Source organism: Rhamphochromis sp. 'chilingali' (assembly GCF_963969265.1).
Source record: "Rhamphochromis sp. 'chilingali' genome assembly, chromosome: 20".
Lineage (NCBI taxonomy): Eukaryota > Metazoa > Chordata > Actinopteri > Cichliformes > Cichlidae > Rhamphochromis > Rhamphochromis sp. 'chilingali'.
Window position 1 is genome coordinate 25,734,910 of NC_137947.1, and position 17,408 is coordinate 25,752,317.

Below are 17,408 nucleotides of genomic sequence, written 5' to 3' on the forward strand. Positions count from 1 at the left end.
CGAGACAGGCAAGCAAGCAACTGCACTCGCAATCAGAAGTGGTCCCCCAAAGGATAAGGATGTTGCACAGTCAACCTCTGAGCAACCAGATCTTCATGGAAACTACTTCTAAAACAGTCTCAGACAGCAAAATAATTCAGTCACTGGGCAGCCATTGATTTTTTCCTAGTGGCAAGGTGGTTGACGTCCTGTTTTTACTCATGAAACGATTAGCTATGAACAACTGAAACAGTTAGCTAATTACAATATACTGACTATACAAACTGTTATACTCAACCCATCAGTAAAAGTAGGAGATACGTTATTGTAACTGTAAGCACACATCAGTTATGCCATTACTGATAAGTTTGTAAAGCTGAAATAAAATTAAGTTATATATTTTTTTCATTTGTTCATACAGAAATCAGCAGTGTTAAAATCACCTGGAGGTTTAGAATTCAGTGGTATGCTTAAAAGTTTATCCATGTGGTTTTTACTTTGACATGTACCACCCACCTAGGAATCATTGCACATGAAGCACAGCCCCTCATTGCAACAGCCCTCCCCAATGGCCGTGGTCTCCCCAGTGTGCTCCAAAACAACAGTGACACTACAATGACCCTACTTCAGGCAATCAAAAAAGTATGCTGAAGCAACTGTATCTTCAACTTTTAAATCCGTAACATCTCTGTTCAGTTTTAGACCTGATGCAGAAACAGGACGTGTTAACATGCTGCAAAGGTAACTGTTGAACAAAATATTTGTGGTAAGGAGAAAAAAGTTAAATCCTGCCTATCTTTGGGCATGGGACCACAGCCACCAATTCCAATAATAATACAAGAAATCTCCAAAGTCAGTAGGATTTATCCTCTGGTGAACCCTTCAAAAATAAGACCTGTATTTCTGTTTCTTTTTTGAGGTGGGTGGGGTTTGTGTAAAAAAACTGGCCTCAATTCCTGCTGCAGTGCAAGTCCAAGAAGATAAAGATTTAGAGAACAATGATTTATATTATTAGGTCCATCTTCCAGCATCTGAAAGAAATTGCTTAAATGTAGATCAAATATACTGAAAAATTCAATATAGGGTTATATGAAGTCCCTAAACAGTTTTAAATCGTGGTAGAACTTAGTGAGGTAATAGCTAACAGAAGAAGTTTGATGTAAGGAACCTAACACACAAACATCGTTATAAATCACTTTTCATGAAAAGAGAAAGGGTGATTTCACGAGGAGACCCAGAGGATTCAAAAAAATGTCAAAGCCACAAGTTTTTCCCTATGACTTTGAAACTTCTAAAAAGTTTTGCAACATATTTGATGAAAGAAAGCACAAAGAAAAACTGAGGCTAGTACAGCCTGTCTTATTCTCCTCAACATGTCTTCCAGGGGAGCTGCCTCCCTCCACAGGAGGAACATGTGATAGCCATCGAGGACGTCGAGCTGTTTCACTCAGGATGTCTCTGGAAAAGCATGTGGGCGATAATGATGGAGCAAGTGAGGGGAGGGGGAGGGAAAGAGAAAAGAGAAGAGAAAGAAGGTCCCTGAGGGCTTTTGGGGGCCTGCTAAGCAGCTCAACGGCTGCAAACAGCATCGCCGTCCACATGTGCAAGCATTTAAGATATCTGCTCGTGTAATGGGGTCAGCATGGCCCCTCTCTGGGTGCATGAGCACCGGCGCTCACTTCCCAGTGCAGTTTACAGGAATGGGTGGCCGTGGTCCCATGCCCAAAAATAGGCAGGATTTAACGTTTTTCCTTCCTTACCACAAAGATTTCGTTCAACAGTTAACTCGGGGAGTATTACCTTTGTAGCATTTTAACCTGTTCTGTTTTTGCATCAGGTCGAAAACTGCTTGATTCACTCAAACTGAACAGAGACGTTACAGATGTAAAGTTCGAAGAGATAGTTGCTTCAGCATACTTTTTTGATTGCCTGAACATGAGATAAAGGCTGCTGAGAGGAAATGTCTCTCTACTCCCACCCTGTGGATAATGCTTTGAAGAGAGAGTTTAGAGAGAATGTTTGGGCAGCAAAACTATAGGAAAACAAGTATTAAAGAAGAATTATTTTATAACTGCTAAACAAAGTTTATTCAGAAGCTGTTTGGGGGAACTTGAGTGCACCATTTAAAATGTGTAAAGTTCATGTTTTCATGTGGCGGATTTTTAACTCATTTCATAGCGAATACATATTCTGAAGTGACAGAAAATAAATTAAAAAAAAAAAAAAAAAAAAAAAACCACAATGAAATGCTCCACTACTTTTGCAAACATCCTTACGTGATGCCCTTTGTGCTCTGATGGGGAGGAAATTTCAAACGGCGCTCCTGAGGTAATAGTTCAGGGTTAAGAGGGAAGTGGCAAGAGTCGAGGGATTAAAATGGAACAAGGCCGGAAGAGTCTGGGTGCGATCTTTATTTCAGGCACGGAAAGAGAGCCTCTTCCTCTGGTGGCGCCAGTCCTCTGCCGCTGTTCCATTTCCTCTTCCTCCTTCGGGTCTGTGAGCAGAGGTCTCGTCCTCTTCTGTGGATGAGCCTCGGCCACCTACACCCTTCTCCTGTCATTGTACTTAATCAACCCATTTAATCTGCCCCCTACTCGCAAATATAGACTTCAAAAGATAAATATTTACAAATCAATGGTCAGGATTTCTTATTCCGAGCCATAAATTTGTGAAACAGAAGCTTCATGTGCCAAAAAAAGAAAAAAAAAGAAGGAACCTGTCACACAAACATCCTTATAAATCACTTTTCTTTATTTAAATCAGCGTTAGGCAGTTATGCTATGAACAACACAGGAAAGTAAAAACAAAAAACTGTGACAAAAAGAAAGACATTAAAACATGAGATCCAGTTAACATTAACTGCACTTGGCACTGGATAGACGTTCATGGAAAGAGGAGAAAAAAAATATACACATTTATCGTAATCAAAATAGAAGTGCCTCCAGTAATCATTAAGTCGACCGTTGGGAATGAAAGTCTGGAGAACTTAAATAAGCCGTATAATATACTGTTTTAATTTCCCAGCTTTGCGATGCTCCAGGTGTCCAAATTTAAACAGATCTCATCCTAAAACCTGCCACTGCCTCCGTGCTTTGGTGGATCTGGAGGAACACGATGAGTGAGGTACTATAGCGTCGATACAGTTTGAAATATTGCTATAACTGCTCACACCCATTCGTTCAACTTCTGATTTATAACCAGAGAGGAGGCAGAGGCCAAGCTGTCTGACGAGGAAAAAAAAAAAAATACTAACCCTCCCCACACCCCATCACTGTGTCACCACCAACGAACCCCTAAAGTACCGTCACACACTCGATGTCAAGCTCAGGGGCTTTTAGTTTGTGTATTTGTCCCTTTATAAATCAACCATTAATTCTTCATAAAATAAGAAAACAAAACACATGGAGGACCTTCTGTTACTACAATACACTCCATTTACAATGGTAGCAGTGCACAGCAACAAAAGTCAATGAAAAAGAAAAGAGTCAAATTTAAAGATGGAAATCAAACTCATACATCCAACAAAAAAGGAAAAAAAGCAAAAACAAAAGTAATCCCTCTCCCAGAAAAGAAAAGTCATGATATCATTTATAAAAACCGACATAAAAATGTGATCAGTTCTTGCTCACCCGGAAAAGATGCTCAAAGCGGCCCGTGGCTGTTTGTGGTGGACCCTGATTGTGACGTTACAGACGCTTACGAGTTGCTTAGAAACTTTGCATCATTTTATCTCCTCTACAGGTTTAACAAGGGAGGAAACTAAGCTTTCTGCTGAGGCTGGTCGGTTTACCCGACAAGTGTTAATTCACAACAAGCCTAATCTGCAGGTAAATATGCTGCATTGACAGCTCTTAACCTTCTCCCACCAGCACTCAGCAAGAATCAGTGGAAATCTGCAAAGATGGAATTGGTTTCTTGGGGCTTGCGAGGAAAAGTGTGAACCAATCCCAAACCAGGAGAGAAGAGAGAGAGGCAGAGAGGCAGAGTGGAGAGAGAGAGGAGAGAGCGGGAAGGTGATGGCTGGATTCCCTGCGGTGTTTGAAGGGAATCAACGGCCGAAACAGAGAGGAACAGGGATAAATAGATATATACTCTGCGATGTGGGCAAGGGGTGGAAATGTGTGTGCATGTCGTGTATGTGTGTGTTTGTGTGTATATTCATGTGTGTGTGTGTGTGTGTCGTGTGGGTGTTCTGTCCGTCCAGTGCTTTATCTGACGGTCACTCCAAGTTTTTCCAGCACACGGACTCCTTTCTCCTGGTACTCCTCCCGGGTCAGCCAGAAGTTGTCCTTGTCCTTCATGATGTCGGCCAGCACGGCTCCACCCAGGAACACCATGTGCTTTCGCCTGGGAGGATCCTCAATCCGGATCTTAAATTTCTACAGGAAAAGAAACACAGAGGAGAATGATGAGTTGCCAATACTGCTCAAAGTTCCCAAAAGTCTACATGTTTTTCTAATCAATGTCAAGGAGATTTATATCAAAATTCGAGTGGTCTAAATCAGATAGAAACTAACTTGATACAAGCTTAAGATCAGAAGATAATTAGGTATAATTATGATAATACTTTTTACTTAACTATCAGTTCTTCCTATGAATTCATGGCTACCCAACTCTTGACACAATGAGCTCCTTGGCTTCAGATGGCGTGAGCTCTCTTAATAAAAATAGTTTAACCACAGTCCGCTGTCGAAGCAGCCTCATGTTAAGTTTATACACATACACCGCCTCCAGACAGCCGGCAAGGCAAGCAAGCAAAAAAAAAAAAAAAAAAAAAAAGAAAGAACGAAAAGAAAAGAAAAGAAAAGAAATACAAGCATTTTTTGCTGATTTCCACAGTTGTCCACTTTTTAACATTGAGAAAGAACAACTGGAGTTGAGCTACTGAAAATATTTCATGTGGTTCAGACAACAGGAGCTGCTTAAGTTAGAGACTACAGGAGGCAGGACACACGATGTCCTCTTGCTAGCATTAAATGCACTTAAATATTAGTTGAGCTTTTTGCACACTGGCGTGATCTGATATCTGACAGGGCCTCTGTACTGGACAACTGGCAGGATAAGGACCAGCTAATACATGACCAGCATGGTGGTGGATAACTGCACTCTCACATGCACCTCGGCCAGAAAAGTGTTAAACAGGCCAAGACTTTCCTCAAGACCTAGCGGGATTTTTTCAAATAAATTAAAAAAAACAAAACAAAAACAAAACAAACACCAAATGTTTGAAGGAGCTTCTATCGAAAACATGCTGAATTCAATTTTTTACAGTCTAAACCAACAGCAAACTTGAGAACTGCGCCATAGTAGGATTGGACAGCTTGGTTTAGCCAGGTGTAACTAACATGTTTTTTTTGTGACATTTAAAATATAAAACACATTTAAGTGTGTTTAAACCTTCCGAGGAGCTTCCGCTTGCAAAAAACCACAAGAATAAATTGAAAATTGGAAAATCAACCCGTGTTCACTCGCAAGTTTACTGTTAACAAATAACAGTAACGTGAATTTGAAGCGCTAGCTTGCAGGGCACCTCTGTAGTCCATCACATACATACATGTGATTAATAACTGAGGTCGATTTTTTTTTTTAAATGAGCAAAAACTGTTATGACCTATGAGACATTAGGAAACATTTGGAGCCAGTATGTGACCAGTCAAATTTACAGTGCCTGTAACTGGGAGGCTCTTCATTTAAAGGCTCTTGACAGGTGACTGGATGAGGCCTCTGTCTATCACAGGCTAATGTGGGTATTAACAGAACACGACAGTGAGGTTCAGGAACTGAAAATCCCATTTATATTCTCCATAGGGATTTGATTATGAGCCATAATGTTATAATCATCTAAAGTAGATTTACTATGAGCTACACTGTGAAATGATGGTTTCTACTCCTGCACCAACCACAAATCTACAACATATCAACCTTGTTTTAACAAAAATAAAGAAGTAGTGAATAACTGAAACGGCAACATCTATGACTGAAGGAGGTCACTGTTGTCATGGAAATGTTAGTGTGAAACTGTAGAAAGACATTAAACAACACCATTATTAATTATAGAAACATTTTACTACCTTGTTCGTGTTTTTACATTTCTTATTTGGTATATGGATTAAAGAATTCAAAACAAGGCTACATGGCTACAGAGAGAGCACAAACAAAGAATAACCTGGAGACTGTACACCACTACAACACGTAGACTTTTACTGCAGCTAAAACACACAGCTGCCACAAGAAGCTGACTGGTCCGACCAACAAATGCTAAGCTTTTAGTCTAATAAAATGGATCCTGTTATGATCACGATTGTGTGAGAATCTGCATTTGTCTCAGGAGTTTTCCAGCTCCTGAGGGAAATATAGGAAGAAAGCTGCCTGCATGGAATCGATGCGACTGAGAGCTCAGAGACAGACGCGAAAAGAATAAACTTTCTATCATAAGACCAAAACAATCAGGTGACAGGCAGTAAAATGCTGCTTTAAGACCCAGCAGGAATCACAGCGTGAGCTGATAACTCTGTGGTTTTATCACGACAACTGAGACCTTGCAAATTACAGAGTCATCTGATCAATTGATAATCAAAAACACAGACCAATGCTGCTTTAAAGCGACCTCATGACAGCTGTGGTCAGATTCACAGGCAGTCCAATTTGTGTTTTCAGCACAGAAAAATGATAACACAAACATCTCCTTCAGCACAATCTACTTCTGTGTGGCATGTTTAAACACTCATATTTTCACCAAATAGGGCAAAGGATGCTGCTTCTGTTTGTTGCTCACGTGACTGGCTGTCTAAACGTACTAACAAACTTGTAAAGGTGCAAGCTACACAAGGAGGTGGTGTATTTGCCATATTCTAGCAGGAAAACAAGTGCTAGCAAGACTGACTGTGGTTTAGTTAACGCTAGAGTTAAAACTGACATTCAACAAAGCAGTTTCTTTCTAGCAAAAACTCATCAGCATCTTTTTAGTTCTGAAGAGTTTTCATAAAGGGAAAAAAAACCTATCATTGGATTCCCACACTAACTTTGCAGACTTCAATTCCAAAAAAAAAAAAAAAAAAATGAGACAATCTGGGAAAATTGGGGTCGATTGCAGTTGCAGGCAGAAAAGTAAAGCACATAATGATGTGTTCTTTAAACCTATGAGTCATCTGCTGAGCTTTGTTTATAAAATACTTCTGTTTAAAATCATCTGTGTCTTTGGGATACCGACATGAAAAGGTAGAAATATTTTACCAAAACAAATATTTGTCACTATGAAGTTAACTGCACGCTTGTTTAAATTAAAGGAGTGTCTGGCCTCTGGCACTACCTTGTGGTAGTTTGTCTACACTGCACTAAAAAATTCATAAAGCCAGTCTTGTGCTTGAAACGGGCAAGGTTCAGACATGATAGCTGCATGCGGTTTAAGTTCAAGGTGTGTGAAAACACAGCGAGATGTCATTTACATCCTTGAGAAACATGTTCCCTGTGCTTCATTCTGGCACTTCAATGCTCTCTAACATGTGGGAAAAGCCGTACTGAAGATCTTTAACAAAATGTGAGAATCAGGGGAAATGTTTTACTTCAAACCAGAGGCCAGATGCAGACTTCTATGTTCCTTTCTATAACTAGAGCACTCTTTAAAAATCACACTGGATAGATCTAATGAGCTAAAATCAATGTCCCAGTTTTTCAAAGTGACAATCATACTGTGAATCATATTTGAGCAGTTTTTGCTCACAGTCAGTACTACATGTCACTTTATAGGAGAGGGCTGGTTTCTCACCGAAAGCTTGTCCACATCTCCCTTGAGCACACGCTCCAGGTACAGCTGCTTGAGCTCCCTCTCCAGCCGAGATGGCAGGCCGGGGTACATGGTAGATCCGCCTGAGAGAACGATGTGTTTGTAGAACTCAGGCCTGATGACAGGAAGACAGAAAAGGGTGAAAGCAGGAAAAGGCACATTTTCTCATTTTAAGTCAGCAAATGCTGGAAAATGTACTTTCCAAACAGATCTTCAGTGACTTCAAGAGAGTAAAAATAAATTATTGAACTTAAGCAGCAAAGGATCAGTCATACTTAGTTGACTTGCAAGTGTTTACATTTTTTCCCCTTGTTCCATTCTTTTAAAGACTCATGATCAATTTTCAAACTTTCCATACTGAACTCTAGACTTCACAAAATATTTAGTTTTAAGTCTAAAAGCCTCCATTGCTTAAGCGAAAGCTGTGATCAGCTGACATTGCCATTTGACATCCATCTATCTATTGCTTGCCAAAACGTCTGCCTCTGCTGAAACTTCCTAATGCTGTGGAAACACTGAGTCACCCTCAGGAAAGCTTTTTATTGATAGTGGAGTATACATGTGCCCTTTTGTTGGCCTCACCTGGTGTCTATGTCAGCTGCTTGGATGGTGTTGAAGAGTAGCTCGGCCACTCCAACGCCCTCCACGTTGATGAGGTGGGGCTGGAACAGAGCCTCAGGGGCCTCAAACCGCTCTCCTCCCACCTTGATCACACGGCCATCTGGCAGCTGGAGTTGTGTGGGAGGATGAGAAAAAAAAAAAAAGCAAAGAGGGGGAGAAAAACAAAACAAAACATGACACTAATGAAGAGGTAAGATTTAATGTACAAGAGTGCCCAAGGGTGTGAAACTCTACAGTGAGAATCATGATTTAAACTGAAAGGAAGGTTTAACTTCTCAAAAGAAAAGAAAATCCTACCAGACTGGTGACACTGTACAGCAAGTTAGAGCACGGAGAGTGCTGGCCTCAAACTGACTATAGTGAATGCATGTGACTATAAAAAGGCTTCATTCAGCCAAGGGCAGTGGGAGGAAACAGAGCCTAGCCACTGCCGCAAAGTGGCTGCACAGGAAATGATGTAACGCGCAATTCAGGACCTTTCGGCCACAGGTACATTGCCCTCCTTGTTTCGGCACACAAAACCATACTTACACATACATGTTCACGCACCTATTCACCTACACGCACACAGTCGCCTACACTAACCCAAACACACATGGTCAGAGCGCACTGAGACACAACATGTGCTCGGAAAGGCGTGCAGTAACACAGACACCAGGACTAACGTTTGGATTCTGTGGTTCTCTCTGCAGGGAAATGGACCTCGGAAAGAAAAGCAAGCCTGACGGAGGAGCACTGCACCCCCATATGTCTGAGTCTCAGAGAAAACTGTTAGTCAGTAGCATGGTCCTGTACCAAAGCTGCCAACTGCACCAACAGTGGGCATGTGGTAGTCTACTTAGCTCAGTGCTGAAACAGATTTAGTTACCCCATTAGTTTTGATTATTTCAAAATACTGCCACTTTTGAATAACAAATCCTTTGGGAGGGATTCTGTCTGCACCGGTGCTATTTTAGGCAGAAATATGAAACTTGTGCACATGTGGAGTGCGTAAAAAGAACTCATTTTAAAGGAAAAAAGGAAACAAAACAAACAAAACAAAAAAAACGTGCAACCCCTCAGGGCTGGAAATTTGCTGACTTGTAAAAACATTCAACCTAAATAAAATAGATGTTTAATATGCCAAAAATATACATTTCAGAATTTCAGTCGGTTTTTGCACATTGGTACCTGTGATGGGTAGGGCTGCTTGGTTACCGTGACAATTATTTAATAAATATAATACTCAAGGTTTGGAAAAATTATGGATTTAAACTTGTTTTTTGATGAAAAAAAAAAATTACAAATTTTTTTAATATTTAGTTTTTATTTAAAGCTTCTTTTGACTGCTCCCTTATTCACAAGGTGTCATGACAGGATATATCTGCATATTTGATTTGGCACAGACTTTTACCCCGGACACTCTCCCAGCAATTTTTGCCTCTTCTGAGTCTTGAACTGGAGACCTTTTGTGCGTTAGACAAATGTGTTAACCACTACAAAACAGAACCAGATTTTATTCATTTGTTTATTATCATCATTGCAATTTGTAATTTTAGTGTTTGTTTTCACGGGTTGTGTGTTTTTGGGAGTGGAGTCGAAGTCTTGTTGTTTAAATTTGCTGGATAAATGAAAGTGATATGACTCACTGAGAGCCAAAATTGGAATAAAAATTTAAAAAGATTCAATGCACAGAGCTGCTGACTCGTATACTTGAGTTAATGACTATTAATGTATGTAGATTTTTGTTATTGTTATTTTACTGCATTTTTGTTATATAAAGCTCGGCTTCTTGAGTGACTAATGCACACAATGCCCATGTGAGGGCACCAATCATTTTTAACGCCCTTTTTATGCAAGCTGCAGTGTTTTGATAACACTTTCCAAAACGGCACACCCTAAAATCTTTTATTGGCGTTCATAAGGCAACTGTACCGACCAGCTTGGGATTAACATCAAACATGTGGATCAGTTCTCTCACAATGTCACACCAAATGTAACTGCATTTGTCAGTGACTTATTACTGTTAAGAATAAACATGCGAGTGTCTACCGTGTATGATTCCACCAGCACGGTGGTCTCGAGCGCCAACTTCTGCTCCTGTTCGATGTTGTAGCCTACATAGCACAGCTTCTCCTTCATCATGCGCACCGTCTCAAAGTCTGCAGAGTGGTTGAAGGCATAACCCCTCAACAGTAACAACTGCACATGGAGAATGAGAAAGAGGTCAGGGAATAGGGAAGGAAAAGCAGAATAAAATGAGACTCTTTGGCTCACTTAATGTAATCTCCTAATATATCAAGTTGCACTGGAGGAGCTTTTCTAAATTAAGATCTTCCCATTAAGTTGCAAACAAAGAATCTGATGACATATGCAAGACTTCACACACAAAAAAGACTAAACTGTGACATATTTTTATACGCTGCAAAACATATTCAAACTTGTGCATTCAGCAGCACATTTTGGAAGTCGGATGTTAGAATGGAGTTCTCACAGAACCTGCTATTTAAAGATTAATCTAAGAATATTTTGCCAAATCTCCACCTCACGTAGAAACACTTTGATGACATTATTCAAACTGGATACCTTGATGAGGTAGCGGGTGATGTCCCTGCCTGCGATGTCCAGACGTCTTGTCAGGTGGGGCAGACTGAAGCCCTCATACACAGGACAAATGTGCGTGACACCATCACCTGAGTCCACCACCACACCAGTGAGAAGGCCTGAAACACAAACACACTCTACAGTTAATAACCTGCAATTCTATCAAGCAAGGAGAATTTTATCCAGAGTGTGCTTGCAGCTGCTGATTACTGCTGGCTGGGTAAACACACACACACAAAAACTGCTGCAATAACACAGCTAATGTAACAGTTACCTACTTATAACTGCTACTGAGCAGTTATAAGTAGGTAATTGCTTATTTTTAAAAAAAAAAATCTGATAAAAATAGTAGAATACTAGACAGACCTCACGCAAAGCTGTGTTTGCACAACATATCAGCTGATGTCAGAAGTACTGATAAATGTTTTGGCACAAATATGATTGTGTTAGTCTGTAAGAACAAACATTTTGACCAAGAAGTGTTTGTGTGGTAGCTAAATACTGCTACACAAAAACTTCCACAACTAACTTTAACAGCGGTCTTGTTTCTAAGTTTAATGACGTAAATAGTAATCAAGAAAATAGTACAATACGTTTTATAACTGTCCGCTTGAAGGGCCTATAATTGCACTTTAGGGCTAAAATTAATTTCTAGATGAGGCAGTTTAAGGAAGCAGAAGAACAAGTCTAAAATGTCTGTGACATGAAAGCTGTGTTATGCAACAGAAAAAGGTTAGTGTCCGTTTTGACTAAACATGTATGTAAAGGCCTCTACCTTGGGCATACAGTGTCAGCACAGCCTGAATAGCAATGTAGACTCCTGCAAACTGGTAGGTCTCAAACATCACCTGTGGTAGAGGACAGGAAGTACAACTGTTGAGAAACTTGACACACTACAGCAGGCAACGTGGGTGCAAAATTATTTCTGTAGCGTAATGCAGAAGTAGCACACAATGAAGTCATTTCACGGAGGATTAACCAAACTGCAACTTCTGCTATGCTTTAAAAATCAATTTCCCCCCGAAAGACTGCAAGATGCTGCCTCTGATAATGACAATTTTAATGTTACCTCGATGATTTTCTCACGGTTCTTAGTGGGGTTCATGGGGGGCTCGGTCAGCAGAATCTTGCAGTTGCGGGAGTCGATGTTGAGCTTCTCTGGGCCAAAGGTGTAGTCCCACAAGTGCTTCATGTCATCCCAGTTCCTGACAATGCCGTTCTCCATTGGATAATTGACCTCGAGCATGGAGCGCAGCTCACTAGCCTCATCCCCCACCATCAGGTCCTGCAGGAAATTTAACAGAGATAAATATTTAAAAATAGTGCAGCAGAGCCCTCAGGATTGTGGAGCCCACTGTGGAACAATCAGAGTCACTGAGCAAAAGGATGAGTATATAGCCTCGGTCTGGAAATTAAACTCAGTCATCTCATTTGCCTACTTGCCACCTGAAAACTTCTGTCATGTGACAACAAAAGCATTCATGTAGCACTTTGACTTAAAACGCAATTACCCACCATGCACAACAAGGCATCATTTTCCATGCATATACACCTGGAAACACTTTCCTTTAGCTACAGTACACCACTCGTTTAAGCCACATTCAACTATCTGCATGCAAGGCACCCCGGCAAAATGTAAACAACTGTTGGGTTAGAGCTCAGTGTTAGCCACACAGTCAAGCATCTCACGTTCCACTTGGAGACATCAAAAGCCTACTGAAGGCAGCCATTTTATGGGTTCATCCTGTGCTCTTTGGCATTAATGAGTACCAGTCACAGGCATCGCCTCCATGTGGTGTCATTAAAGAAAAAAGAAAGAAAGAAGGGGGGAAAAAAGGAAAGAAAAACAGATGTGTTTCCATCTCCACCACAGCTGTCTGCCATGCATCCTCAAGTATGGGCACTTCCTCTATACTTAGAATAAAGAATAATTATTTTTCATATTGGACATTAATCAATTAAAATATGCTGACTGCTTCAAAATGGCTGGGAAAATAGATACATATGATACATACAGATACAGAAAAATCTGATCTTTGGCACACATTGCTCTGGGTGACATTTTAAGTTGTTTTCAACTGAAAAGTGCTTCAGGATTGGTGGGAGGGTAGCTGTCAGGATGCAGCAGGAGATCAGAGACTTTGACAGTGGAACCGGTCCAAAATCTCTTTTAGCACTCCATCGATAACAGCCGGCCTATGATTCACTGCAGCTATTTCTGCTAACACGCTCAGCCTGGAGAAAAAAAAAACTGCTGTGGATTGGCCTTACCAGCCAGCAATACCCAGCTTAGGACCCAAAATCAAAAGGTAATGAGGATGTACAAAAATGGGATCAGAATGAGTGATGAAAAAAAATTCATGAAACACACTGGACAAAACAAAAGAAAAACTCAATCAAACAAGAGGCTTAATTTTTAATTTCATTATATGACTCAGCTCTCTATAGCAAGCAAGAATCAGAAGCACACACCAACCTAAACTTACCATTTTCTGGACATTCTACTTCACCAGGAGAGGAACAAAACATGGAGGAAGAGGAGGCAGATATATATAAAAAAAATGAACAAACAAAAGTGGAAAGGACAAGGAGAAAGGTAGAGATAGGCACCATGCCAAAATAATGTGAAGCTGTCAAGACATTTACACCGCTGCTGTCTTGCCTGCTAAAATAAAAGGACCTGCTAGTTTTGATGTGGGCTGGTGTTCAAAGCATTTTTCAGAGATTCATTAGGGTGCCAACTCTTACAACAGTCTATCTTGACTGTCTATTACTTTGACACTGTGCTTATATAAGAGACTGACTTTATTCTGTAATGTATATTTCACATCTTGATTTTTTTTCTCTCCCGTTTTCAACTTATATTTTTGTCCGATGACCCATTTCCTTGAGGGGGAAAAAATGCATAAGCAGGAACAGTCTGTACCTTGATCTCAATGTTTCCCACTTTGGCTGTAGAGCGAATGATGGGTCTCCCAACAAGTGCAGGGAAGATGTGCTCTGGGAAGTTGGAGCCTGCATAGCCGCACTTGACAAACTACAATAGAGAGACAAAAAGGAAAGAAAACCAGAGCACAGAGGAAGTGATTAGAAAATACTGATAAGATCAATTCTAGAACAGAGCTTGAAAACATTACTATCATCCTATTGATAACAAAGACCCCAATTACCATTCAGAATGAGCATGTTTGATGACGATGCACGTTTCATGTACTGCATGTCTAAATGTGGTCAGTTCCTGCATTAATTAACTAAAAAAAAAAACTAATTTAACTAAAACTAATTTCCTTTTTAATGCAAAAAACAAACAAAGATATTTAACATTAATATTCTGCATCTGTGATTTTCACATTTATACAATGAAAACCCCTCTGTGTTATTACCAACAAATAAAATATTATTAGAACCATTTGTAAAAATCAATTTTGTGAGAGCTACAAAGACTATCATTTACACCAAATGGAGATATAGACAATTTGCTGTTCTTTGCGCTCAGCTAGAATAGTTGCACGAGCTCAGATAACCAAAGACCAGGAAAAGATAGCATCAGGGGTGCACTGGTGTACGATTACCTCTAAAATATCAGCCGCAAATACCGTTACAGGAAGTTGTTTTAGCTCTAATTAAAATATTTGGCTGTTTTCTGATTCTACACACCCTTTTTTGCACCAGTTTAATTTGCTTTGAACCAAGTATAAAAACATTTTTTGCATCAATACACAGCACAAAATGTAACCAAGTAACAAGGGATGCAGACTGCAAACATGCAATTTGGAAACCGTTATGGTAAAATTCATTGAAAGACTATCAAGAGTAAACTAAACAATAAACAGTCTAAACTTTTTTCTGCATGGGAAAAAGAAAAGAAAAGAAAACGCATTTGCATTGGACTGTGAAAAAGCATGCAACAACGCTCTTAACAAATCTGCTCGTGACATATACGGCTGTGGTTCAGACTCGTCTCACTTCCTCTTGACTTCTCAGTTCAACTCTGACACAGGGCTGTTTTTTCCCTCTGTTTCACAGAAAGCTCTTGAAAGACTCACAACTCAAAAGAGCCTTATTAGTCAGTAACATGCTGAGCCAACATCCTCTTTGACTGCTGACGTTTAGACAAGGAAGCCTGCACACCCCAAAAGAAACAGTGCTACCTGTGTGTGTGCAAGAAGCAATTTAGAAGCATAAACAAAGCTCAGTAAAGTTTATATTAAATGCTTGATGGCGCACAAGCTGAGTATTTTATTAAGAGCGAGTACAGCTATAAGGAAATACAGCAGTATATCATTCATGTTGATAATTACTATTGGGGACGAAAAGACCACAAAAATGTATCTGATGTAGTGCAAATATGAGCAGCTTTTTGGATGGTGGTTACTTTCCTTTGTGGTGGGGGCTCTTTCGCAATGTTTCATTTTACACACCCATAACTTCCGAGTGTTTAGCCCCCAATTTTAATCAATAAGTACATGTAAACACACAGCCGACGTGCAGATCCAAAGATACGTGCAGAAATACACCTGCTGAGGTCTTTCCGGACTCCTTACTAATGGATGCTTGGGTTAAATTTTTAATGAGCGAAGTTAGTGTAAGCTGCGGAATGAGAAAACGTAAAGGTGGTTCCTCAATTCACCTGACACGGCCTAGCTAGCATTACACCTAGCCGACACTGAGTGAAAAAACATGTAGCTCCGGTCCTTGGAAAGCAAACCCCGACTACAGCATGGAAAGAATGAATCTGCAAATTCCGTGTGGTTTGCCGAACAAATCGCTGAAATGACTGACGTAGCTGCCAGACAGCAGAAACCAGACAGCCAGCTGTTAAAAGCTAACTAGAAAGGCTAGCTCGGTTAGCTTACTAACCGGTGGTTGCACCTAGGACGTTAACTATTAATTAAGGGAGTTATGCAGGAGGGAGCAATACAACTAGAGATTTTAATTAAATTTTATCCGTGCATTTCCATCCAGTCCGCGGGCCGTTTCCGCATCAGGACTGGATGAATGAAAATTAGCAGGCTAACTGGCTAGCTACACACCCAGTTAACGCTAGCTAGCTTGGACGGTGACAGACCCACTTCCTGTTTCAGCAAATCAGTCGACATAACGGCTCCTTTTAGAGCAAGACTCGAGCTGGTAACACGCCGAGCTAAAACGGTAAGCTTACCCCGGTCCCATTGTCGCAGACCACCACTTTCCTTCCCTGGCTGTCCATTATGTAAAAGCCCAGTTGCTGCTGAACCTCCCTCAACTTTCTTCGGCAAAGCCGGAAGGAAGACACACCAACCCGGCCGAAAGGAGGAAGGGAAGGGTGCTCATCCGGTGTGTTCAAATGACATACATTCTCTTCTTCATCTTTGAATTCGTCCCATAAAACCCGTTTTATTTATTTATTTCAACTTTTATTTTATTTTTTTTAATTTCATATCATCAACCTACATACAGTTAAAGAAGGAAGGAAAAACACAATCACACAAATAATTACTGTGTCACAAACCATCTACATATTGTGCACGCATGAAGTTGTGGTTAGAAGTTTACGTACTGCATAGCATACTTCTTTAATGACTTTAAAAAAAAAACAATAATTAGATGCAGTTATTTATTCGGTCCAGTTTTGATGTGTGTTTTAGGTCATTGTCATGAACCTAACCTGGAGTACCCAGCTGTGTTCTGGCTTTAACTATCTAGCTTCTGTCTAACTACTACTATCTTTGCAAGAATGTGGAGGTGGTCCTACTCCTTTATTATTCCATCCACTTTCTGCAATGTACCACAATTACTGACAGCAAAATAGCGCCAGAGAATGATGCTAGCATCACCATGCTTAAGAGCTGGTACAGTGTTCTTAGATTTGAAAGCATCATCTTTGCCCCTCCACACATACCCTCTGTTATTGTGACCAAGTAGCTCAGTTTCTGACACTGGTCTTCCAGCAGTTTCCAGTTCCTTGGAATTTCTCATTGTTCTGAGTGTTGGCCAGTGAGTGCTGTCAAACAAATTCTTTTTATGCTGCCAAAGACAAACTACAGTTATAGTCAATCATAATCACCAATGCGAAGTTAGTAATGAAATGAAACTGCAGAACCTTAACTTTTAAAATATTTGAGTGTATATATATATTTGAGCCTGCATGTGCACTTGTGATCTTGTGTGGATTAGAGAAAATCCAAAATAAATTCAGATTAGTGTTTTTTGAACAAAGAAAGATGTATGCTGTACAATCTGTGGGCGATCGTGGCTCAAGAGTTGGGAGTTCGCCTTGTAATCGGAAGGTTGCCGGTTCGAGCCCCGGCTTGGACAGTCTTGGTCGTTGTATCCTTGGGCAAGACACTTCACCCGTTGCCTACTGGTGGTGGTCAGAGGGCCCGGTGGCGCCAGTGTCCGGCAGCCTCGCCTCTGTCAGTGCGCCCCAGGGTGGCTGTGGCTACAATGTAGCTTGCCATCA

General features: G+C 40.5%; 1 protein-coding gene across 1 annotated transcript; it reads right to left on the bottom strand.

Annotated features, from left to right (window-relative positions):
• Positions 1 to 2,709: 2,709 nt before the first annotated feature.
• On the bottom strand, positions 2,710 to 16,260 carry actr2b (actin related protein 2b). Its single transcript, XM_080868109.1, has 9 exons — positions 16,128 to 16,260; positions 13,893 to 14,003; positions 12,036 to 12,251; positions 11,742 to 11,814; positions 10,949 to 11,085; positions 10,415 to 10,564; positions 8,345 to 8,490; positions 7,745 to 7,877; positions 2,710 to 4,358 (listed from the first exon to the last, which is right to left on the bottom strand). The coding sequence occupies exons 1-9, from the start codon at positions 16,173 to 16,175 to the stop codon at positions 4,188 to 4,190; spliced, it is 1,185 nt and encodes a 394-aa protein (XP_080724235.1). The 5' UTR covers positions 16,176 to 16,260; the 3' UTR covers positions 2,710 to 4,187.
• Positions 16,261 to 17,408: the final 1,148 nt, after the last annotated feature.